Source organism: Eurypyga helias, unplaced genomic scaffold (genome assembly GCF_000690775.1).
Source record: "Eurypyga helias isolate BGI_N326 unplaced genomic scaffold, ASM69077v1 scaffold38084, whole genome shotgun sequence".
NCBI classification, from domain to species: Eukaryota; Metazoa; Chordata; class Aves; order Eurypygiformes; family Eurypygidae; genus Eurypyga; species Eurypyga helias.
Window position 1 is genome coordinate 802 of NW_010245209.1, and position 24,944 is coordinate 25,745.

General features: G+C 43.5%; 2 protein-coding genes across 2 annotated transcripts in view; one reads left to right on the top strand and one right to left on the bottom strand.

Moving 5' to 3' along the window:
* The window catches only part of CCNK (cyclin K), an 18,959-nt gene extending 801 nt beyond the window's left edge, over positions 1 to 18,158 (top strand). The window contains exons 2-11 of the mRNA XM_010149986.1: positions 1,499 to 1,766; positions 2,769 to 2,850; positions 3,461 to 3,592; positions 4,410 to 4,515; positions 4,657 to 4,714; positions 7,073 to 7,242; positions 8,805 to 9,088; positions 12,932 to 12,965; positions 14,358 to 14,432; positions 16,847 to 18,158. Coding sequence (XP_010148288.1) covers positions 1,570 to 1,766; positions 2,769 to 2,850; positions 3,461 to 3,592; positions 4,410 to 4,515; positions 4,657 to 4,714; positions 7,073 to 7,242; positions 8,805 to 9,088; positions 12,932 to 12,965; positions 14,358 to 14,432; positions 16,847 to 17,460 — 1,752 coding nt within the window. The 5' untranslated portion in view covers positions 1,499 to 1,569 and the 3' untranslated portion in view covers positions 17,461 to 18,158. The remainder of the gene's footprint in view (positions 1 to 1,498; positions 1,767 to 2,768; positions 2,851 to 3,460; positions 3,593 to 4,409; positions 4,516 to 4,656; positions 4,715 to 7,072; positions 7,243 to 8,804; positions 9,089 to 12,931; positions 12,966 to 14,357; positions 14,433 to 16,846) is intronic.
* A 3,715-nt stretch (positions 18,159 to 21,873) lies between these two features.
* Positions 21,874 to 24,944, bottom strand: part of LOC104508385 (coiled-coil domain-containing protein 85C-like) — a gene marked incomplete at its 5' end in the record, with an annotated part of 43,106 nt that continues 40,035 nt past the window's right edge. Inside the window, 2 exons of the mRNA XM_010149987.1 lie at positions 21,874 to 21,963; positions 23,975 to 24,073. Coding sequence (XP_010148289.1) covers positions 21,874 to 21,963; positions 23,975 to 24,073 — 189 coding nt within the window. The remainder of the gene's footprint in view (positions 21,964 to 23,974; positions 24,074 to 24,944) is intronic.

Below are 24,944 nucleotides of genomic sequence, written 5' to 3' on the forward strand. Positions count from 1 at the left end.
AGGGGGTGAAAAAGTCGGGAGGGAGCTTCTGGAGCCTCTTTTTTAATAGGCTGCGTAAAAAGGCAGAAGAACTTTGATTATTCTTTTGGGTCATTGCGGTTTGGATTGGGATGCTCGAGGCGGTTAGTTCGGGAATTTTACAGATTGATGATTCTTATTGCTGGTTTTGTATTCGGAATGCTTTTGCCGCTTACAGAAGAGAGTCTTGTCGCTTGTCGGCGATTTTCGGACACTCGGGGTTTAAACCCTCGAAGACGTTATGAAGAAAAATAACTTGCAGGGAAGAACAGTAACAACTGTAAAAAAATAATGCTTTCTTAGTAAATATGATGGGAACGTGTTGTGGCATGGCGCTCTTTTGTTGGTTCTGGAAATAGTTGCGAGTAGCCGTTCGCCTGTTTGTGACAAATCGCATTGCTCTAGCACCACTACCAGTAGTGTGGAAGGTTTTTCCAAAACCAACTTGGAACAGAAGCCGGTTTCCTTTTTTCTGAGAAACTTTGTGAAACTGAGAGACTGAATGCAGCGTTTTTTTCTGGCAGTTCGTTTGATCTTTCTTCTATTTTCAAAAAGGAAACGCCTGGGAAATCACCAGTTTAATTTGAAGAGTTTTAAGTTTGGATCTTTCTCCGCTTTGCATAGAGCAAATGTATTGCATCATATGTTAATCGCTGTTTGTTATGCAAACCTCTGCAGGTGACTGCGGTAATTTGTGCACAGTATCTGTAGTTGATTGGGTTACAGTAAGAGTAGCTTTGTGCCTGAAAAATAAAGGCAGCAAGGCAGTCTGAACTCTTTCTTTAAACTGAGGCATGGCTGAACATCAGTCATAACTCACACACCAGGAAGTTGCCTGCAGAGCTTTCTGATGTAAATATACACACCTGAAGTGCTGGTAAGTACAGGAAAGTATACTCAAAAGAGCATGTTAATCAACTGCCTTGTTTTGGGGACGATTTTAAATGCCGTCTTGCCCGTTTTTCTTCAAGTAATGCAACTACAGACTACTTTACAAAGGTTTCTGCCTCATGGTTGCTGCTAACTTACCACTCAGGGATACTCAGGAGACCAAGTGGGTATTTAAATTGCTATGCAGACTATCTAATGAATATATTTCCTGTTTACGAATAGTGAGTTGATCCCCCTGCAACTTCTCAAATCTTGCTACTACCAGCACTGAATTTTTTCCTTATTTTGTGGATAAAGTAGGTGAAAGCTGTTCTGCTAAGAAGTAGCAGATATTGTTGATGATGCGTTCTTGAAGTTTCTTTATTAAACAGGTAATAGCAAAGGTAACCTATGTCTGTGTCTTTGAATTGAATTTGCAGCGTGTGGGGAGGATAAGAGCAAGGTTAAATACTACTTGTCTGAGCATAGAAAATTCCCTTCCAGTGGGCAAAGTTGAACGCTATTCCTCTTTACTCATCTTTGAGTGGGGGTAGGAGGGAAAGTCCCTTACATTTTTAAAGAAATCCTTTTGTTTTTTTTTTTTTTAAAGGTTCTGAGGCAACTATCTGAAGATCTCCTTTTTGAAAACTTTAAAAAGCAAGAACAATTCTGTTTTAATAAATGAAGGAGAACAAAGAAAATTCCAGTCCTTCTGTAAACTTGGCAAACCTGGACCATACAAAGCCATGCTGGTACTGGGATAAGAAAGATTTGGCACATACACCATCACAGCTAGAAGGGCTTGATCCAGCTACTGAGGCACGATACCGCAGGGAAGGGGCCAGATTCATATTCGATGTGGGAACACGTTTAGGGCTGTATCCTTTAAACTCATGTTGGTATGAAGTGCTGTGATGAATGGGAATTTTCAGTGTGAAATGTGCAAGAAATGTCATGGGCATAGTTACATGTTCAGATGTTTCTTGATCATTAATCAAAAATCTTTTTGTGTTTACTTGCCTTTAGATGTGATGTGTTCCTACACAATTTTTGTCCATTCATTGGGTAAACAAGTTTCCAACTGAACCCGTGTGGCAACAGAGAAGTAAGGTGGTACAGGCTTGTCAGTTATGGAAGTCGGTCTCTTACTCCATGAATCTATGTTACTTCTCAGATTTTGAATTTTGCATTGATTTTTCTACATGTTTTGCCTCTGAGGCTTCTAACCTCTACCTCCACACTCTTGGGTTTTTGGAGTTTTTTGTTTAGATTGATATTTACAACCTTGTATGTATTAGTCAAATCTCCCCACTGTCCACTCTCTCATAGACTGCCACTTAAACTTTTTGCTTCTTATATTCCCATGCTTCTTTTAATCTCCTCAGTTCTTTGCTTAATAAAACTTGGTGAAGATGAGATTTTACCCTTCTCATTAAAGAGAAGAGTAGGGAGAATGTTCAGATTTTGTTTGCCTTTGTAGGTGTGAATAGTTAGTAACCTTCCACCAACACTTCAATGTGAAGTGGTAGCTGTCCTGTTCCTTAATGTATCTACTGGTGTTTTTGACCTTCTCTGAAGGGGCTTAACAGGAGGGTGACCTCGTGTGGATCCTCCTGTAAACACGATGGGGACTTTGCACACTTCCAATAAACACTTTAGGTATCAACTGCATCTGGGCTGAATCATAGTATTTACACAGCCTTAGGGGGTTTTGTGGCTTTTTCTCTAAAACTCCTGTTTTACTTGCAGTTTTTTCTAACTGGTCATTGAACCAACAGTTACTTGAGAGATGTTCTGCTGTATCAAGTATCTTTTCCTTTGTGCGTGTTTGGTTTTAAATTTGTTTTATGTTGTTAGAAAGTCCTTATTCTGCACCACAGACATTATGATACTCTAGCAACCGGAATAATTTATTTCCATCGGTTTTATATGTTTCATTCCTTCAAACAATTCCCAAGATATGTAAGTATTTACAATATCGATGGCTTAATACCGTGATTGCACTAGACATGGATTAGATAAAATGGTGATAAGTCACATGGGTACTACTACTGGCCACTGCTCTGAGTGATGGAAAATAAGCATTTTATCTTTTAATCGTTACAGCCTAAAATACACTGTTATTGTTTGTTTACACATTTCTATTTATGCTTAGAAACATACTTATATTGACCTTGCAGTTATGTCTTGCTGATACTGTTCTTTAGAAAGAATAACTATAGTTCTGGTGCTTCTGTATTAGCTAACAGGAAAAAAAAAAAAAGTGTAATGCCATCTTAAAACTGCTTGAGGGACCGTGCTGACCCAATGCAAATTCTGCTTTGGGTTTCTGACCTTGAAATAATGATGTGTAAAACAGACAGTCCTCCGAATCCTGGTTTTTTTTTTTTTTTTTCCTTGAGGAAGTAAAGCTGTACATTATCACTATAACACAATTATATATATAGAAATTAATATGCTTGTTAAGCTTTTCCTGGGGAAACCTCTACAGAACTGTTAATGGAAACTGACAGTGCTTTTACAATGCTATACTATATTGCAAGCACTTTTTTGAAAGCACTTTCTTTTTTAGGTGACAGGAGCCTGCTGTCTTTTCCTAGCAGGAAAAGTTGAAGAAACACCGAAGAAATGTAAAGATATAATTAAAACAGCTCGTAGCTTGCTAAATGATGTACAATTTGGACAGTTTGGGGATGACCCGAAGGTAAAAATACTCATGTTGAAATTGATTTCATCTTCTTGTACTCCAGCAAAGTGTCCTACATTCATTAAAACACTGTCTGATTTTCAGTTGTTTTAAATTAAAGTGTATGTTCAGCATGCAGGTATGGCTCTTTTGGGTAATGTGATGGGTAACTGTGAAAATATTCTTGTCAGTACAAGTACAGTACAAACCTTTGAGAGTCTACCAGGATAATTCCTTGTTTAAAAAGTTTACTTTTGGTTTCCTCTAAAATCTGATGTTATTTTGCAGATTAAAGTCAAGTAATTCCAGTCAGAACTAGAAATGTCATGAAGTCATATTTGACAGGCTTAATGTCTTTTTAGGAAGCAGATAATGACAAATCTTAAAGAGAACCAAATCTCAAAAGTATTGAGAAGTTTCCTGTTTAGAGTATTTGACTTAGCAAAACTATGCTGCTTTCAAAATTTGGCATTATAAATAGCAGAAGGATCTGAAACTCGGGAGAGATGTGGCGAGAGCTTAGCCTTTTGCTGTGATTTTGTATATTTGGCACTTTCATGCTGTGTCTGCTTCTGTCCTTTCCTCCATGTAGGAAAAGGAATTTTAAACACCACATCTGCTCTCCTGACTCAAATAAATGTGCAGAAAAAGTATCTGGTTTTAAAATAATGTTTTAAGTTGGAGAGATCTCTGTTCCCCTTGCACACAGACCTTCATCAAGCAAAAGCAGACAAGCATGTTTGCCTGGAGATGCTATGTAGTCATGCTTTATACCAGCATAAAATATTCCTTCTTTTACTCACAAATATTGCATTTACCTGGTAATATTCTCTAGGAAGAAGTGATGGTCCTTGAAAGAATCTTACTGCAGACAATAAAGTTTGATTTGCAAGTGGAGCATCCATATCAGTTTCTTCTCAAGTATGCCAAACAGCTCAAAGGTAAAATATTGCAGGGTGAGCAAGTAATGCTTGTTATTCATTTTCAGAACTTAATTTACATTAACGGTGCAAGAATATTCTGTTCCACATTGTTTGTCCTGCGTGATTTCATGTCTTACAACTTTTCTGATGGTTTTTCAGGAGACAAAAACAAAATTCAAAAACTGGTTCAGATGGCATGGACATTTGTCAATGACAGGTAAGATGCTTCTCGGAAACCTTTTGAAAGTGAAATAGTTACTGTTGCTTACTTTACTCTGGGACTAGACATTTCTTTGACAAATGTTTGTCACATGATTTCTACCTGTTGTATGTTTTCTTGATAGTGTTCATCCATCCTTCTTTCCATCGTTACCGTGATAGTACCGTTGAGCAGGGAACCTAAGATGTGTGTAGAAGTGACCATTAAGACTTTTTTGCATTTATTTTTATAACGATTTAGTGCTGCATAAAAAAAACCCAAACTCTATTTGAAAGGGCAAAGGCAAATGGTAGAACTCCAGCGCAGAAGCTGGTTTCTTGCCCCACCTATGTGGCACATTCTGAGAAAAGAAGTCACTTCCCAATTCCGTCATGTCGGCCAATTTTTTTTTTTAAAGGGATATTTTGGTACTAGACTAACCATGAAATTCAGTGAAGAACTTTTAGCGCTACATTTATGTTTTCTTGAATAATGAATTTGCATTACAAGGATGACATCAGTTATCAGGAGTGTGTGTAGAAGCAGTTTTCATGCCCAATATGATATTGGGGGAAAAAAAAAGAAGAAAACAATTTGATACACTTTAGTCTTGTTAAAGAGGATTCTACAGAGCTGGGCAAGCTCATTCACTGAGGACAGTTAAATGTAATTTTTAGTTTCCATAGCAAAGCCTTAAGAAAATGTGTAAGCACCCTGACTATTCAGAAATGCTAAGTACATTGCCTTCAGTCATACCCACAGCAGAACAACACCATTGAAAAAGAGGTGGTTTTTGTTCGTAGGCCTATTTTGAAGTCGCCCAGTGTGGGTCCAAATTCTGTAGGTATCACCTGAACTCCCCAAACTAATTTGAGCAAAAGCTCACTTAGCGTGTTTGGATGTAGAGATGTTGACTTCAGCTGCTGTCAGTCCTGCAGATGATGGTCTTACAGGTGGAACAAAAATATGGCTTGACTGCCACTGTTAGGTTTGTCAGGGAAGATGTCTGTTACGTATCCATCAAACTTAGGATACGACTGTACTTGGAATTAGGTGGTATTTAATAATTAAAGAAAATGCACCTCAGGAAAACATTAGTATGAAGTTAAAGCGATGGTTTCAAATAGCACTTATCTCTGTTCTTGAGGGGCTGTCTTGTGCTTACTTAAGAGGCTCCATATTAGAAGTGTACTTCTTTTCTAGGATCCTGGGAAAATAGTTCTGTACTTTGCACTACAGGCTGTTAGAATAAGATCGGTTCTTAGGCAGCTGCAGTACACCCAACAAGTAAATGGCATGAAAATAATAATAAGAAACCAGTGGTTTAGGAGCTGGTTCTTGTGTCTTTTTGGTACTGCTGACCTGATCCTGCTGGTGTTCAAGTATCCCATTGGCCATCCGTTACATGTAGCCCCCTGGATGGAAAATGGATTTAAGCCACTGCCTAGGCTACTGTTTTGATGAATTTGAGGACATCCTAATGAATTTATCAGTGAATTTGCAGAAACTTAGCTGGCAAACTGGATCTAAAATTCTTTAAGCAAATCCTGTGTTACAGAATCTGTGGAGGAAAAAGACACAAAACAGGAAAAAGAAAAAAGAGAAAACCAGATTTTGTAGTTTAAAATTAACATCAGGAAACAATAACATTGATTATGACAGGAACTTAGTTAATATTAATAACACCAGTTATTTTAGCATTAGCTTCAACAAATACTATTCAAGAGGGAATCCTCTACAGCTCATCTAAAACTTGCATCATGCTTGACAAGTTGCTTTACAAGTTCACGTTGGCTGTTCTGTGGTGGTTTTGTTTTGTGTTGTTTTTTTGTTGTTTTTTTTTTTTTTTTAAAGTGCTTGTTTACATTTTTATTGAAAAATATTTGGAAATGCTAAAATCCAGCTGTGGGCATGGTTCTCTGACCAGTGTCATGCAGTGATAGCACATTTGCGTAGTGACGAATGTGAAGACTGTTCAATTAACTCTACAGGAGAGACTACAGTGGAATGGAGCTGCTCATACTTGGAACACAACCTCATCTTTTCCCTCTTCTTCCACAGCCCTATGGTGTTAGGCTTTCTGTTTTTAAACTCCAGACTTGATGTTTCTGTGTGGTGTATTGCTTCTTTAGGTGTATGTCTGCTGTATTATCTGTGTGAAATTGCCTTGTTTCATGATAGTAGTAGTACAGAAGCAGTTTAGTTGTGTAAATCCTTTTGTTTAACAGGTCTCAATTAAAATTGTCTGAGATGTCGAAGTGTGCTGGGGTTTTATACCCTGTTAATTATAGCTGTCCTTCATTAAGGTGTTGTACTTTGACAATCAGAAGTAGCTGCAGAGTTATGTTTTGGTTTTGTGTGTGTTTTATATTCCAGTCTCTGCACTACGCTGTCACTGCAGTGGGAACCTGAGATCATAGCTGTTGCAGTTATGTACTTAGCAGGCCGCTTGTGTAAGTTTGAAATACAGGAATGGACATCCAAACCGATGTACAGACGATGGTGGGAGCAGTTTGTCCAGGATGTTCCTGTAGATGTTCTGGAAGGTATGAAATACATTTGCCACAAACAGAAGAGTATTTCCTTTAACTGTGTGACCTAGGTCATAGGTAAATGCAGACTGCTTTCTATCTAGATTTTAGTCAAAACAATCATGTAGAGTTTGTAACTCGGCTCATGCATACTATGCCGTAACCAGGTTTTAAATTAAACATACTAGACTGGCTTAGTCTGGAGGCATATTTAGTTATCATGATTAGTCTGCTGGCCAATATTTGTTATTTATGACTTGTTTATAACACAGCTAATAACACTGGAAGTAATGGAGCCTGGTTTCCAGTGGTTTTCTCATTATGATTGACCTCTTTAATCAAATGATGCTAGGGAGTTGTTTTATGGTGTACCACAACTGAGGAACAGATGATGGGAGATGAATTCAGGGTGGGGGAGGGGTGTGTATGTGTGAATTCTGATAGGGGATGAATTATGGATCTTTTTCCATCCATACAGATGTGTTAATACTGTTAACTTTGTGTGTATATATTGCTCATATTTACCTGCTGCTTGCCCTGTTGAGGGAAGAGAACCACATGAAGTTCATAAAACAAAGCAGGACCTTCCTCGACTCTCTAAGTAAATTGGGGTTCTGTGGCCACTAATTTGCCTTCATTAAAGCTTTTACTGACTTACCTGGTACAAACATCAGGCTAAGCATACTTCTAGTTCTATACATTGCAGTCTGGCGCTGGGTTCTAAGGAATTTTTTAGTGAAACGGTGTGTGTTGCCGTGCAGGTCGTTTAGCATTTGTTGCTTGTAGAACTTTCAGGTGAACACCCTACAGGTCTGATTTCTGAAATGGTTTACACATTTCACAGAGTGGTAGGGGTTGGAAGGGACCTGTAGAGATCATCTAGTCCAACCCTCCTGCTAGAGTTACTTGCTCTGTTTGTATTACAGCTGTTTTTCAGAGTTCCTTCCGTTTCACATATATCCTCTGCTGAATCCTTGTCAAAGAGGGTTGTAGAATGGGAATCTCTCCAGTTTCTGCTACTGCACCAGTGAATGCTCATGGAAAGAACTGATTTAGCTTTTCTTTGAGTGCTGCCCTTGCGCCTGGTTATCTGTGGGCGCTACAGGTTTTCTTACAGATCGTTGGCTCCTGACATGTTGAAGAAGAATTCAGTACTAGTCCTTCACTTCATTTCCTGAAACTTTTTGACTGGCCTAACTAGACGTTTACGTTTTAACGTATAATCGTCTTTCACTCACTTTCTTCCCATGTTACTGTCCTGTTGTTACGCGCTTGCCTGGCTCTCCGAGCACACGATGACAGGTCGTATGTTAATAACAGGACACTGTTCTTATCCCGGCAGGTGTGTGTATACATGTACATGTTGGTCAGCATAGGCAGAAGAAACTCAGAAATGCAAGTGTAAATGGAAAAATAGTCTGTTTTTAAAAAAGCCATATTTGTGGTCATTGTAACAGTGAGTAGTACTTAAAATGGATTTTTCTGAAGTTGATGTCCAGTGTAAAGGTTGGTCAGTAATTGTGTGTTAAATGTGCACTTGTACATTAAGGGGGTATAATTTTTTTTTTTTTTTTAAGACATCTGTCATCAGATCCTGGATCTATACTCACAGGGAAAACAGCAAATGCCTCATCATACTCCTCACCAGTTGCAGCAACCACCATCACTTCAGTCTACACCCCAGGCACCTACGGTACAGCAATCCCAGCAATCCCAGAGTTCAGAGCAATCACAGACTCAGCAGCCGAAAGAGCCGCAACAATCAGCACAACAACAACAGCAGCAGCAGCAAACACAGGCACAGCAATCTAAAAAGCCCTCTCCCCAGTCAAGTCCTCCTAGACAGATTAAAAGACCAGCAGTAAGTGTAACTTTGAACATTAACTCCTGTTTTATTTTCAAGCTGATCTGATGTGCATTTGATTTGAAGGCTTGTGTTTGCTTTAAGAATGAGTCTGGTAATTAATTTTGCCTGGTAGACCTCGGTTATGTGGCAAGTGCGTTAGTGTAGAACAGCTGTTACAGTTTTGGAATACCACATTCTTTTTCCACTCGAGGCACAACCAATGAGAGACTTTTAAGTCAGCATGAGCTATTAAGGTTCTAAAACTGGAACCTTGGTTCTGTGTAAAACATGGTTCTGTGCTGTCAAATCTTGTTGGTTTCACTATTGAGTAGGCTTGATTTAGGGATGGTCTCTGGTGCCAGACCTGAATATAGAGATGTGCACAATGCTGATGAAGACATTATTTGACTCTGTGGTCTTTGATTGCAAATGTAAGAGAATGTTGACTTCTAAAAGTATATCAAAAGTCTTTTAAAGTAATCTAATAACAGTACAAGCCTATAAATGCACCATACATTAAAGTCTCACTTTGTATTATCACTTCGTCACTGACAATAACAAGGTACACTGGCAGTTGGATAATATCACAAGTACTCTGAGTGCTTTTCCACAGGCATCAAGTTCAGAGGAAGCTTTCAGACTATAATCTACACTTTCTGTGCGTGGGTTTTTTTTCCACTTTAAGTTATTTAAAAAAAAAAGTGTTAAAGTGTTACCCAAACCTTCTTGCATGTACTTAGTAAGAAGACTGTTTTCAGAAGTAAAATATTTGGAACAAGTCCATTTAGGAAGTAAATTTTGTACAGCTTTTACAGCTCTTGCTCTAACTTGTAATTAATGCATGCCCAAACTGGAGGATAGACATCAGTTGGCGGGGGGAGGGGGAATTGGAAGCATGCAGCCTCTTTGTGATAGCAGCCTCCCAAAAAGACAAAAATGTAACTCTAAAACCTTGGTCTTGTAATGGCAAGATACAGCCTACTACTAGAGGAAAAAATCTACATGGAAATATGTAATTTTTGCACTGAACTGTAATGTTGTTCAGGATAGAAAGATAATGAAATACATTAACTGGTTTGAAAATTGGGGGAGCTCTTTATGGGCAGTATGTATTTCTGTTCATACTTTTTCCTACCATCAGCACAGATTCTACTTGGGTTGTCAGAGCTGTAGGGCAGGGAACTCTTCTTTTTTCTTTTTCTTTTTTTTTTTTCTTTCCCCCCCCCTCCAAACAAAAATACCTGGGACAGTTTGGCATGTCAGAAACTATAAATCACAATGTGGAGTTTCCTTTGTATGTCCATCTGATGGTAACTTGTTGTGAATGTTTGCTCATTCACATAAAAGCTCTACCTTTACGGTATTATTGATTTCACCCCATCCCATGTGTTACTGAACTACCTCATGGAAAAAGTGATGCCTTTTGCATCAGCAGTAGCTGTTCGTTAACAGCTCCAGCGAAGCCCTCAGAGCAACTTACCTTTTCTTGAAACTAAGTTTGAGGTCCATCAGCTAATAATGACAGCAGTGAATCATACAGATAAAAAGGTACGGCCTGGTACACGTAGGCATCCAGAACAAATGTAAAGCAAAGGGTGATTCCATAGGAGTTTTGTAGGACAACAGCAGAAACATCATGAATTATTAAAAATAAACCACAAATGTGGTAATCTGAAATCATTCTTTCTCCAGAAAGCAGTCTAGAGGGACAAGATGTGTAGCATGTCTATGAGGTACTTGGTATCTCTAAAATGTTCTTCAATTAGATGTACCATGCACCTTACTTAAAATGTTTTCTTCCTTCTATAAATAGGGCTTTGCATGACTTCTCTTTTGGTTTGTACAGAACATAAATACACTTTGTTCCTGGAGGCCAGATTTTCCATTTACATGAACTCTTATAACTCCATTACCTTCTGCTGAGCCAAGGTACTTTCAAGCAACTGCAGCATTGGCCCATGGCTTACAGAGCTATACCAGATGTCTAAAGCATCTGCACATCCTCTCCATCTCTAGTGGCAAAGACCAATTGACTGTTGAGTTGACTTCACTAAAAATACCCTGGTGAATCATCAGAGGTGAAGAGCGTATTTAGTTGGATTAAACTAGAAATTGTCAGTGGGAACAGTTTCAGTGCACACGGAGACAGCACAAAATGGGCAGTTCCAGTGTGGGTGGAGCTGCTTATGAAGGTATGAAATGATGTTGACTCTGGGATGCCATGGCAGGAGCAATACAAACTACAGTGCAGCAGAAGGACCGAACAGAAGCTTATCTCTATTTTAGCAACTGCCATTACTAGAGAAGTGATTTGAGTTTGGTTTTTGTAGGCTTTGGCTTTGTTTCTTCTTGATTCTTTTTTTTTTCCTCCGCTTTAACATAAATATGGTTTAAACTGATGTTTGTTTTTCTGTCACGTGAGCTATTTGGCTCCAGTTGCTTGTTCCGTGCTAATGGTGTACCTCAGTGGCATTATTTCCTGAACATTGCTCCGTGTCAGGAAAGGCACGGTAGTTGAATTGCTTGCCACTTGAAGTGAGCAACTGACTTTACAGGAGTAATTTTTTTTGAAATGTGACAGTAAGTAGCAGAGACTTGCTTTAATTTGGAAGTGCGGGGAGATCTGATGTTTGCATGCAGTTTTACAGGCAAGGAATTTAGTGCTAGAAAATCGCAAAAAGACCACCCAAGTAAAATGTGAAAGCAGCAGGTGAGCCTCTGAGACTTCCCAAGAGAAGTTATGTATGTTTGGAATGGGAAGGTAAAGATTGTCCTTAAAAAGAAGGAAAGCAGCTGGAAGGAGTCTGGAGATGAATTGGAATGACTGTGAAAGTAATGTAAGAACAAGGTAGCCTCAGGCAGGCCTTGGGTACCTTGGTATTGGACAGCACAAATCCTGAGAATACCCATCAGAATTAAGGGAAACTCATCGTTGGAATGAAATGTATGTCCGTGGAAAGTAACGTGGTGGGAACTGAGCAACAGTGAAGGCAGTTACTGGAGGTAAATAGTCCCTTAAAAAAAAAAACCTCTTTCAAAAGTCAGAGAAGCTGTGTACTGTGCCCCTCTGACTTCTGTCATTAATTTTAAATACCTTTGTGACTAAGCTTATTGTACTTTAAAATTTCAGTTAGGTTTTCTGCTTTTCTCAAAGACCACCAGCGAGCCATCTCGGTTGGATTAAGTAAGCTGGAAAGTTTTTCTTACTCCTTTGTGATTCCTTTAAAAAAAAAAAAATCAAAACCAAAAACTCGTGTTCCTCTGAAGGCATCTGACACGTTTAACACTGGGCAATGCTTCCGCTGCCCTCCTGTCCTGGTAAATAAAGCATAAAGGCCTGAAGTGGTTTTGGCAAAGGTTGAATGACAGGTCAAAGCAGAATCGGGAACAGAGGCCAAGTCTCCTGCTTTCAGCTCGGTGAGCAGTGTACCAGACCATGACCTATGTGCAGTGGATGATAAACAAAGTGAGATGTTAATAGCGTTGAGAACAGCAGGAAATGCTGTATCTAAAATACCTGTTATTTTTCAGTCTCTTCATTCTGCCAGTTAAACTGGGCTTTCCCAATGTAACTTGACTTTGTTCAGGGTTTGTTTCATCTGTCCAAAGGCATTGGACATTATTAGCCTCCTAATAAAAATATAGGAACAAATAAAGGGTTTGTCCTGCCTCCTTTTAGGGGAGGAAGGAGGAAACTGGTTCTGAGTCAGAAACTGGTTCTGGTTTAGTCAGACCTGTAAAAAAGCTCTTCAGCAAGCTGTAAGTTGTTTCCTTCTTAGCTTGCTTGTTACCATTTTAAAATGCTTTGTATTTTGCAATGGTCTTACTTCCTTTTTTTTTTTTTTTTTTTTTAACCAGGCTGTATCTCCAAAAGAAGAAACAAAGACATCAGGTAAATGTTAACAATATATTCATATTGCTTTCATTTTACTGTTTTAACCAGAATAAGACATTTGTTGATGGATGCTTAGCTTGTTTGCTTGCAGGCTTGGCAGTTCTGAAGTATGTTGATCCTTATAATGTGTCTTTAAATATATGCTGTAACTATTTTTAAAATGTTCCTAATTGAAAAACTTGAAAAAACAGAGTATAGCTGTGCCCTCAGAGTCCCTTAATACAGTCTGTTCAGCAGAAGTCTTGCTAAACTCCTCAGCTCTCACCATATAGCTCCATGCATTGTTTGGAGTAGTTCTCCAGCAAGATGTGAAGTCACCATGTCATTCAACACCTGTGCGAATAAGGCTGTTGGTAATCCGCAACGTCTGTAATAGCTTGTTGGCATGGCTGCCAGCACAAGGCATTTTGCATCAATACATAGTTTAGCTAAGGAATGCCTCACTGCAGTCATCACATCTAGTTCTTTCCATTTGGTTGGTTGGTTTTTTCCCTTCGTTTTTCTGTTTTGGAGCAGTGTGTTTGAGGGTAGCCAGGATGTGATTCTGTAACCTTTCCTACTTCAGTCTGATACTGCTCCCTCCCTGGCTCTGCAGAGATTCCAGAGAGCTGCCTCTCTCCCTCCTCTCTCCTGTGCAAGTGCCCTTTTGTTTGATTTCTAGACACATGTTCCCCCAGCAAATGCTCATGTGCTCGTCTTCACTAACGTGCTGTTAGTGGGGCAGCCTGTCTCTAGTTATAAAATACATAGCTTCAACTCATAGAATCACGGAATGGTTAGGGTTGGGAGGGACCTTAAAGACCATCTAGTTCCAACCCCCCTGCCATGGGCAGGGACCCCTTCCACTAGACCAGGTGGCTCAAAGCCTCGTCCAGCCTGGCCTTGAACACTTCCAGGGATGGGGCATCCACAGCTTCTCTGGGCAACCTGTTCCAGTGCCTCACCACCCTCTCGGGGAAGAACTTCTTCCTGATACCTACTCTAAACCTCCCCACTTTCAATTTAAACCCATTACTCCTTGTCCTGTCACTACAGGCCCTTGTAAAAAGTCCCCCCCCAGCTTTTTTGTAGCCCCTTCAGGTACTGAAGGTGCTCTAAGGTCTCCCCGGGGCCTTCTCTTCTCCAGGCTGAACAAGCCCAACCCTCTCAGCCTTTCACTCGTAGGTATGTGTTCTTTGGAGGGGCCTCTGTGTGATGCTTGATGCTGCTTTATTTATACAAAGGTCTTGATTTTAGTTTTCATTATTAAATGTACCTAGTGTGTAGGATTTCTGCTGTACTTCAGCGTAACGTAATCTGATATGATAATCATTAGCATGAGACCAGAGTTGGAATTTGGATAATACTGCAAAGCAGTAGCCAATTAGCAACTTGTACCTGTTTTTCTAGAACCACCACCACCGTCTAAAATTCCTAAAATTGAAACTTCGCATCCGCCAATACCTCCTGCACATCCACCTCCAGGTAAGCTTTTATCATCTTAGCCACACCTACTCCTGCTGTCGCTCGCTGTTCATCCAGCGGGTGGTAGCAGTGCGGGGGCAGGGCTTGGTGCCTCCGTCAGTCAGCTTGGGAAGTTAAAGCATTGGGTAGGTAAACGCGAGAGGGAATTTCATTTTGGTGCGTGGGCTTTTCCGGATACAAGCAAATAAGTTGTGATGGAAACAAGACCATACGGGGTGGACAGAGGCAAAACAAAGCTGTGGCTGTTAAAGGTCTAGAAGGTGAAAACTCTCACTAGCAGGCAAAAAGGGACTGGAGTTCTCAAAAGGATGGCAGGCGCCATATTACACTGCTAGGGTAGCTTCCAGCTGTCCCATAGGAGTCCTCCAGGTTACATCTTTAGTGTAGGAATTCTGTGGGGGTGTAACTCCTAAACTGTGCAGAGGATACTTTCTTTGCTGTGTCTGAAAAGAGGATTTTTCATCTGCCAGAAAACTTCAACACTGCACACCTGCCTTAGGTTTGCAGAATACACTGTGCTGTTGTAAAAATGTGTGTCCAGAGCCTCGATGCGTTAGCTGTCCTTCCAGTGACCCTTAAATGTGACATAAATACTTTACAGAGCGTGGTCCGTAAGGTGACTGTAAGATGACAGCTTCTAACAGGGAGCCACAAGAGGGGAAAACAGTGCTCTGGAATATAGTTAGGACCATTTCTCTCACTTTTTAAATCTATTTAAGAATGAAGGGGTTCTTCTAAATCTCATGTCGATTTTCCTTCAGTTAAATCTTGAAGGCACGTCTTGCAATCCAGAATGATCCCGAAAATGAGCAAATGGGGAAATCACTGTAACTTAGGAGCAGGAAGTCATTGAAGTGATAGGTACCGCAGCCAGCATGCCCACCTTGCACGATCTAATCATGTACCTCTCCTAGGGGACAATTTCGTTGTTAATTATGACTGCTTAGAGAAGGTAAATCCTATTTGTGCAGGTTACAAGGGAAACAAATTTGTTATCTAAAATTTTCCTCTTAGAATTTGCTTATAGAAGCCAATCACTGTATAAGCACTGAAACATCTTAGGAGCCATCTCTAGAAGCCAGCTGTTTTCTGGGGCTCGGGGGAAAAATCGGGTGAAGTCCAAGAGTGTGTGTTGACCAAATAAACGGAAGTACTAAGAGGTAGATTTATCTCAAATTCCATTTGGCATTGTCAGGTTGGCTGTTGCATTCACTGGAACGACTGCCTGGTGTCTGCTTCTGAACCACTTTTACTGAACAGCGGTTTAGATGTTTAGACAGGCAAGCAGGGTAGATGTCAAGATGCCCCAAACTCTTTCTTGTTGGGCACTTCCGTACTGACTGTATGACCATACCGAGATGTCCTTCACTTACAAGATTCTTATGTAAAGAGCGGGCAGCTTAAAGCATGTTCTTCCCAGAAATGGCCAAGTATAATTCTACAGAATTCTGACCTTTTTATGAACTTCCCCAGACTCTCAGGCACGGAGTTCTCCGAAACTAATCAGTGGAACAGAGCTGATCCCACTTCATGTCCCAAGCAATCTATCCCACTTTCTTGCTTACCCTCCTCTTTTCTTTTGGTAAACAGGTTTAGAATGGAGCATTACAGACTTGAGGCTTTGGCCTGTGTTCTCAAATAGTATTTCCCAGCACGAAGGGCAGGTGAAGTGCAGAGGGTAATCCCAGGCCACCTCCTGAAGTATAAAAGGGGGTAGAAAGGAGATCAGGACTAAAGACGATGGACGCACTCATCATTGGATCTCAGTATCTTGGGTCCCATCACTTGTGCCCCTCTCCATCCTGTCTGCTAACTTCTGCTGATTGTAGAACAGTATCTAAATTATAAGAAAACAGTAGTAAGAAAGGAAGATGTGTGTAACTTGTAGAATAGGAAAAGCTGACCTTGGAGCTTCATTAGGCAGCTTAGTTATTGTCCAGTGACATAGGCGGTGTGACTGGATACAGTACGGCGTTCCAAGACCTAGGGTTGAAGGGGATGCAGTGTCCCTGCGGGTTCCCAGGCCGCAGCTGCAGGGCACTGAAGGGGGGCTGCAGGGGGTGGTTGGGGGTGTCACCCTAAGGGGGCTGAGGACACCTGAGAGATGGAGAACGCCCAAAGGGACCCGAGGGAGGACCCCAAAAGGGTGTGGGGGGGCACCCCAAGAGGTACCCAGGCACATGGGGGCACCCAACAGGACACACAGAGGGGATAGGGGTGGCACCAAGGGGATTGGGCCTGGGGGGGTGGGTTCAGCTGCCCCAGGGGTGACCGGGACACAGAACCGCTCCGGGGAAAACGGCTGGACATTAGAGAATTGAGTCCTCTTTTTCTATGTAAACTGGAAGAAAGAGTATTCAGAAGCTATTATTGCCACTATCCTTCCAAGAAATAAAGGAAATCATCTTTTCCAGAGCGGAAGCCTCCTTTGACAACGGCAGTTTCGATGGGAGAAGCAGAGCAATCAGCTGCTGTGGACTCCGTAGACATGCCAAAGGTCCAGATCCCTCCCCCTGCCCACCCTGCCCCGGTGCATCAACCTCCACCTCTGCCGCATCGTCCCCCACCCCCCCCCCCCCCCACGGGGCTGTCGACTTCAAATTCTTACATGTCGGGGGAGGGTTATCAGAGTCTCCAGTCAATGATGAAAACAGAAGGACCAACTTACGGAGCTTTGCCACCGGCCTACGGACCACCGACTCATCTACCATACCACCCTCATGTCTATCCTCCCAACCCTCCACCACCAGTTCCTCCTCCGCCCCCTGCTTCATTCCCCCCGCCCAATATTCCACCTCCTACTCCTGGATATCCTCCTCCACCTACATACAACCCTAATTTCCCACCTCCGAGACTGCCTCCAACTCATGCAGTACCACCTCATCCACCTCCAGGGCTGGGAATGCCACCAGCTAGTTACCCCCCGCCCACGGTTCCCCCCGGGGGGCAGCCACCTGTGCCTCCTCCCATCCCACCGCCCGGCATGCCGCCTGTAGCGGGACTCGGACGCGCTACGTGGATGAGATAGCATGAGGTAATTTGCACCACAGCCCTTTCTGTTGACTAGGCAGGGGTAGCTAGCCCACACCTACTTTGTAAAGATGAAGAGAGGGCGATAATTTAGATGAAGAAATGAGGAGGTGAAATGAAAATTTAGCTGATCTGTTTGCAGTATTGGTTTTGGTGAGTTATATAGGCTTCTAGATTTTAATCAGCTTTGCAGTATCTATTCTAACTTTATACATTTGACCTAAGTTTAAATTGTCTTGAGTTATCCCTGCACCGGATTACTTTGTACTAGCAAAACCAGCCATATTGGCTCAATTCTATCAGTAGGAAGAAAATTTCCTTCTATAAATCTAGTGCCTATCTGCGAGTATCCGAATAGCCAGAGACTATGAAATTTGATCTGTAAAGAAACTTCCTTTTTAGTAATAATTAAAACCACACGATGTCAGGCATAAAAGCTACTTTATTTAAGAGAGATTCTGAATGCTAGCTGACTGGAATAATTTTGAGGTGTTTGCCTTGCTGATATTTTTGTTTTGGAATGTACTGGTATCTTAAAAGTATTGTATGTTTACACCTATTTGCAAATTCCTGTACTTAATATATATATTTTCAAAGTGTGAAAGTCTGAATGTAACAACCTGCTGTGATGTACATCCTGGTTAGAAACGGGACTACTTTTGTTCACATCTACCCAAATAAAACTGGTTCTGAATTTAGCGGATTTCCAGGCCTTCCATGCTAGTGCAGGATTGGTAGGTGTGGTACCCAGCGCGAGGTGTTTCGGCAGTGCTCTCCCACGTCTTGGCCATGAGTTTATTCAAAAAGAATGTGTTTTATTTTATTCAGCTAGAAGTATACACTGTCACAATCAATCTCTTACTTTGTTTTTACTAAAATATTTCAAATGAATGTTTTACACACATTATCAAAAAAATCTGTACTATTACTTTTCCCTCCCCAAAAAAGCCAGAGTGGTTTAATAATAGGTAAAAACGCGTGCTGAGGTCTAAAGAATTTTGCTATGTACACAACAGCAGGTGCTAACTCTTCCAGTTCTTTGTAAATCATATACAGAAAATAGAGCAGGGCTGTAAGGTCACAGGTCTAACAGAAATCAAACTTTAAACTGATTTCTAAAGCAGCACAAATAGACTTTCCCCACGTTATGAAAAATATACAATTTTATCACTTTACAGTCATGCACTTTGAAAAAGATCAGTAGTACTCTTCCCCCGCAGTCTCTAAAAAGATAAAAGGTCACTTTAACACTGATTTCTCTTAATATCTAATATTTGGATAAAAATGTGCCATTCTTGGACGAGGTTGTGCTCAGCAGTCTTACCCAGGTGCAGAGAGCCAATGGCAGCCACTTACACCGGCAGCCTTTCGGAAACTCGGGGAAATGCCTCTCGCTCCAGGCGCTCCAGCCAAAGTCAGGGATGTGATCTCGCTTTCCTTAGGCAAGCCGAGTCCGTTTGTAAACAGCAGATGCTTTCTTTGCCAGAGGATTGCGGAACCCAGGGCTTCGATCCCGAGGAATTTAACTTGGACCAGTGCCCCGAACACCTGGATTTAATGGTCCCGTTACAAGGGACGCTCCCCTCCAGCGCGGGGTAGGAAGCTCCTCACGTAGTGTTCAGCGAAGACTCGGCACGTAGGTACGTGAGCTTAAATACACACATAAACCACCCTTTTAGGCGACTGAAAACTTGGCAGCCAAGTCATTTTACCCCAGGAAGACACCCTGCAGCTCCACCCGAGCTAAGCATGAGGAGCAGCAAGCCTAAAACCCCCTCAGACGGTAACACCTCGATGTACAGCGCAGCTGCGGTCCGCAAAACGGCGCCAAAGACTTGTGCTGCCAAACCGGATGGTGAAAAAGGAGCTGTAGGCCCTGAGGGCGTAAGGATCTACCGGATGGTGAAAAAGGGGCTGTAGGCCCTGAGGGCGTAAGGATCTACCGGATGGTGAAAAAGGAGCTGTAGGCCCTGAGGGCGTAAGGATCTACCCAATGGTGAAAAAGGGGCTTCAGGCCCTGAGGGCATAAGGATCTGCCCTGCACACGGGCTCTTCAGGGCTTGCAATGCTGCTTCCCTCGTAGGCGAGAGCTGCGGGAACAAAACAAGTTTTGCTGGAAGTCGTTGAATAGATTTTGAAAGATTCAGTAGCAAAGAGTCGCTGAAGGAGAATCTGGGGGCTGGTGAGACCAGTAATCTGATCAGCAGAGCTCTCCCCGCGTTGGGAGGCCCTGCTAATCCCACATAGGCCCAAGCAAGCGCGTCACCAACATGGTTCACTCCCCGCGAGCGCTGGAAACGCGTGCGGTGCTGTAGTTAACGTTCGCTGCCCTAAATCAACCTTGTTCTCCATGCGCTTGAATTCCCTGCCTAATCCAGCGACCAGGTGCCAGTAAAATGAACAAGGGGATGGGTTAAAAGCAACCCTGTTTGACAAAAGATGCTGAGGAAGAAGGATGCCCCTGCTTGACATCACCTTTCCTGGTAGGAAAACCTCAAGGTATAAATGGTACAGGAGGAAGACAAGTCCTCAGTGGTGACAAGAAACCAGAAGTCAGAACAAAAAGCAGAGAGGAGGAAATCCAGAATCTTCGAAAGATGCCGTGTGTTAAAGGCGATAGGCAGGCTCCAGAACAGAGATTTCCAGCCGCTCTGGATGTTGCTGGAGTTAGCTCAGCATTCGCTGACTGAGCCGCGGTAAGAAATGAACAAGTGTGTGAGTGAGAGTATGCCTGGGTGGTTCTTGGGTTCGGGAGGGTTTTAAGTAACCTGCTCCTCATGTTACAGTTTTATTTCTGCCATGACTAACGGCCGGGTGCGCTCTTACCGGTTGCTCGGTGTGTCGGTTGTATCCCTGCACTGGTTACAGACCGCGGTTCTGATGCTGCAAGTTCTTCACCCAGGCAGCTGGGTTCCGGTGTGCCATGGCACCAACCACCTTTCATAATTTGGGGCGCGGGCTCCTTGGTATTGTACGGGGGCTCCTTGGTACCACAGTACCATGAGTGAAGAACTCCGCCGGTAGAAGACATTAATTTAAGGGGAAGAACCTGCCCAGCTAACTTTGGCTGCGACCGATTCTTACCGAGACCAAGAGAAAGTCATGGTGTCTGAGGTCATTAAATCTTCGAACCAATCACTGAAACAGATGCGACTTTCGAAGAAGGGGCGTTGATCTTTCCGCATGCCTGTCTTTAGAATTATTTTACACCAATGAGTTTAATATTAACAGCCAAGCCCTGCTTCCTCGGACTATTGGGAAACATCTAATGAAATATAGGGACAGCTGCTGTGACACCTTGGAAAAGAGGGGGGTCAAATTCTTACAACTATACAAGCAGCTACTCCACAGTAGCAAAATATAAGTCCCGTTGGTTTATGTACAACCACCTGAAGGAGAAAAAACTCACTTGTTTTGGTTCATTAAGAAAACTAAAGCTTGCAGGGCAGGAAGCAGTCTCACCCAACAGCCCGTGTTTACGGAGTTCTTATTCAGGGTGGTTGGTTACCTTCCGCAGGAACCGGCAGCGGTGAGGCATCCAGCGAGAGGATTGAAAAACATACCCAAATCTTCCCGATGTGAACCTGAAGCCCCTGTGCAAGCCATGAGCACTGCCAGGCTGGCAGTTCCTGCTGGATTATGCCGCAGTAAAAGCTCTACTGGGAAAGTGTTGCCCTATTTGTAGGGCATACCGACGCGTGGCTGGGTGACCAGTTCATTCACATGACGACTGCAGAACTCTCATGTCCTTTGTTCATGGGAAACAGTTCGTTGACAGCTGATCCGGCGCCTGAAGCCTTTCCGTACGCTTGTGTGAGGAGCGCAGCACAAGCGTTCCTAGCTCGCCACGCGGTATTTTACACAGCGCCCTGTGAAAACAACTGCGTGCAACTCTTCAAAATAAGGACCTCCAAAGAAAGTGTGAGCGGCTCAGGAGCTCGGCAGGCCGTAAGCCAACGAACTGGAATTCTGTTTTCCTTGGAAGGTGCTGCCTGGAGCCACTAATCCAGCTGGGGAGCACTGACAAGCGGGTGGACAGGAGCCATACGAACAGTGCCTTCTCCGCAGGTTAAGGGCTCTTCTTATTCCCCTTAGAAATTCCCCCGAGTTAGTTAATTCTACAAACAGACCATTACAACAAAGCGGGTTCGAACTACGATACAAATGATGCAAGTCTGGCATTATTGGATGGTTACCCATTGAACAGTAGTTCCAGAGCACCACAGCCTGGAAACCAGGCCTTTAGCTGCCATATTTACACTATTGTTACAAAAAAGAGCCAAAAAAAAAAAAAAGGAAACCCTGAAAAAAAACTCAACCCCAGTGGCCAAAGAACAGCAGCCAGAAACGCTGAGCTCTGCCTCTTCAGTCTTCACAGAATCAATCACTTCCCGTCTCCGGGACGGTGTTCCTACAAGGGACCCTTGAACTGGTTTCCTGACAGATGTTGCCGGATGGAGGGTTTGGAGCTCGCGGCATCACCCAGCTTTCGCCAGACAACCTGTATGCAAAAAAGAAGGGGTGCGGGAGAGAAAGACAGGGATTAAAAACAAGGCCCTGAAGTCTCTGAGGAGATGCAGTATTTCTGTAATTGCAGCCTGAAAAGGCAAAATCAGGCATTTCCTAGAGCTGGGCTGTAATTCTCAGCAGAGCCACTTGATGGCACCTGTGCACCAGTTTCCAGGGGAAAACATTGATGCATTTTTCTAATTATTCCCCCTTGAAATTAGAATCATTTTTGCCTGGGGTAATAGTATAAACCAAATACAGTAGGTTCAGAAGTTAGGTTCAGTGGTGGGTCAACCCTGCCACGCTTACAGAAAAGATAATGATTAAAATGATATCTATGACTTTCTAAAAACGTACATTTTATTACTCCAGGGCCACTGGGGTAAGGGAGACTATTGTTAAAAACATAAGAAGCTGCAAAGCTGCCTTGAGTCTACATAAAATGCATATTTGTAGAAAAGCCAGACGATGATCCACAAACAGAAATGAGCTGTCCGTTTGGGAGGACGAATTGTCTTTCCCCCTGCATGACTACAAAGGAATGTGGCATCCAGCAGATAAAACATCCTAAAAAGCAGGCCCTCGATGAGGATCCAGCCACCAAGGGAAGAGCCTCAGCCCTTGCCAAGGACGCTTGCAGTGACTTAGCTCTGCAAGATGCACTGGTGTTCTTTACACCTGCCTTGAGGTGGTTTGCAGAATTTAAACAGAGCGTTAGGCTCCTCTGCTGCTGTGAGGCACCCTACGATGCCCCTTGGGCTGACCCCCAGCGTGGACCCCTAAAAGAAAAGGGCCCTTGAGCACCCTCCTCCCTGCTGCGGGCACTGCGGAACGGCACATACAGGTGACAGACACGCAGCTTGAGCCATGCTCCTCCCGAACTCTGACCGAGGCCGAAGTGTGGCCAAGGCGCTCCGAAGCTGGAGGCAGTGCCACAGCAGCAGACACGGCAGAGCAGGGCTTGGTACCAATGCTTGCTGTACAGGACGTGGCAAGCTCAGTCAACAGCGTGGTCGCACCAGATGCTGTCAGTGCTAAAAGCACCCCCCACACTCTGGTGCTGTTCAACGGCTTCAAACAGGAATATTCTCCCTCTGATCATAGAATGGTTTGGGCTGGAAGGGACCTTAAAGATCATCTAGTTCCACCCCCCCTGCCATGGGCAGGGACACCTTCCACTAGACCAGGTTGCTCAAAGCCTCGTCCAGCCTGGCCTGGAACAATTCCAGGGATGGGGCATCCACAGCTTCTCTGGGCAACCTGTGCCAGTCCCTCACCACCCTCTCCATGAAGAACTTCTTCCTGATATCTAATCTAAACCTCCCTGCTTTCAATTTAAACCCGTTACCCCTTGTCCTGTAACTACAGACCCTTGTAAAAAGTTCCCCCCAGCTTCCTTGTAGTCCCTTCAGGTACTGGAAGGTCCTATAACGTCCCCCCGGAGCCTTCTCTTCTCCAGGCTGAACAAGCCCAACTCTCTCAGCCTGTCCTCATAGGAGAGGTGCTCCAGCCCTCTGAGCATCTTCATGGCCTCCTCTGGACTCGCTCCAACTGGTCAATATCCTTCTGATGTTGAGGGCTCCAGGGCTGATGTTACCTTATGGTTTAGGCTCAAACGTGTTCAAGCCGTACAGCTTTAAAGACAGCAGCCACTTGCTGCTCAGCCCAAACCGGGTCCCTAAGGACACAGCTGAAGTCAATGGCTAACAAGACTCTCCAAGCCAGGGAGAGCCCTTTGCACAGCTCTGTCGGCTACAGCAGCTGCTCTGCACCCTCGAAGGCAGCAGAGAGGGAAGTATCTGCTGAGCGAAGGCTGCTCTGTGCAGTGAACGAGGCGCCTGGGTTACTAATACTCAAAGCAGTGGGCAGCGGAGCCTCCACTCTTCCCTTGTGCCTGTGGATCTCGCCTCAAACAGGGCTTGTACGTAGCAGCCCCCAGCCCCTCTGTACTCCCAAGAAAAGACCACTAAAGAAATGCCTGGAGTTGCTGAGGGAGTTATTACATTGCACATTTCACGAACAATCGCCTTCTCCTTTTCACTCAGGTCTTCTTCATAGTTGTCTTGCATCTGCCTGTCCAAATTTTCATGGACCTCAAGGACCTACAAAAAACAAAATTACAAAATCATTATGCTCCTGAAATAATTATGTGTCCCTAACAACCTCATTAATCTGAATTGGCAGGATTCGCAGGACTCTTCCGAGTCAGAGCACTGCAAAGAGGAGCGGGACACCAAGGACACCAAGCTGGGTGCCTCCGTCCTCTCCCCTCCCTCTTGATGGCCTCTGTCCCACCACCTGCACTGGGGCGCTGCCACCACCGTCCGGGGAGGACATGTGATAATTGGCAGCGGGTTGCCTGTGCCCACAAACGCATCTCTTGCAGGAAGGCTGCTGGTGGCCCCACAGACAGCTCTCCCAAGGCAATTCCCCAACAACTCCTGCTCCTTCCATTCCACTTTTGAGGGAGCAGAGCCTCTCCGCCCCCTTCTACTCATCCGAGTCATGGGGCAATCGTGGTCAGCCCAGGGCAGCAGCTTTTAGGTCTAACAGGGTTTTAGCCATCAGGGAAAGGGGCAGACAGGTTTGTACCACTGAGCAGCAGAGTATTACCCACTGAGCAGCTTAAGTGCGTGGTCTCCCATCGGCCATGAACTTTCAGATCTTAAACAGACACAGCCAATTTCGCTCACCTTTTGGCTGACAATTGTTTTTAACCCATTGAGTTTCCCAAGGGAATCCCTTGGAGGCCCACCATGATGGTGAGCAAGAGACGGGCTGTTAGCATAGAGCCCTGGGAGTCAGAGATCCCAATTTGATTCCTGGGTCTTACCCACTCCCCCTTTGAGCTGGATGCAGCCAGGCTGCAAAGGTCTGGGATGGGAAAGGGGTAGGGAAAAAAACAGTACTGCCTCCCAAGGCCCTGGGTGCTGACAGCAGTCTGAAGGCACTGTCCCCACCACGTGCTGAGTG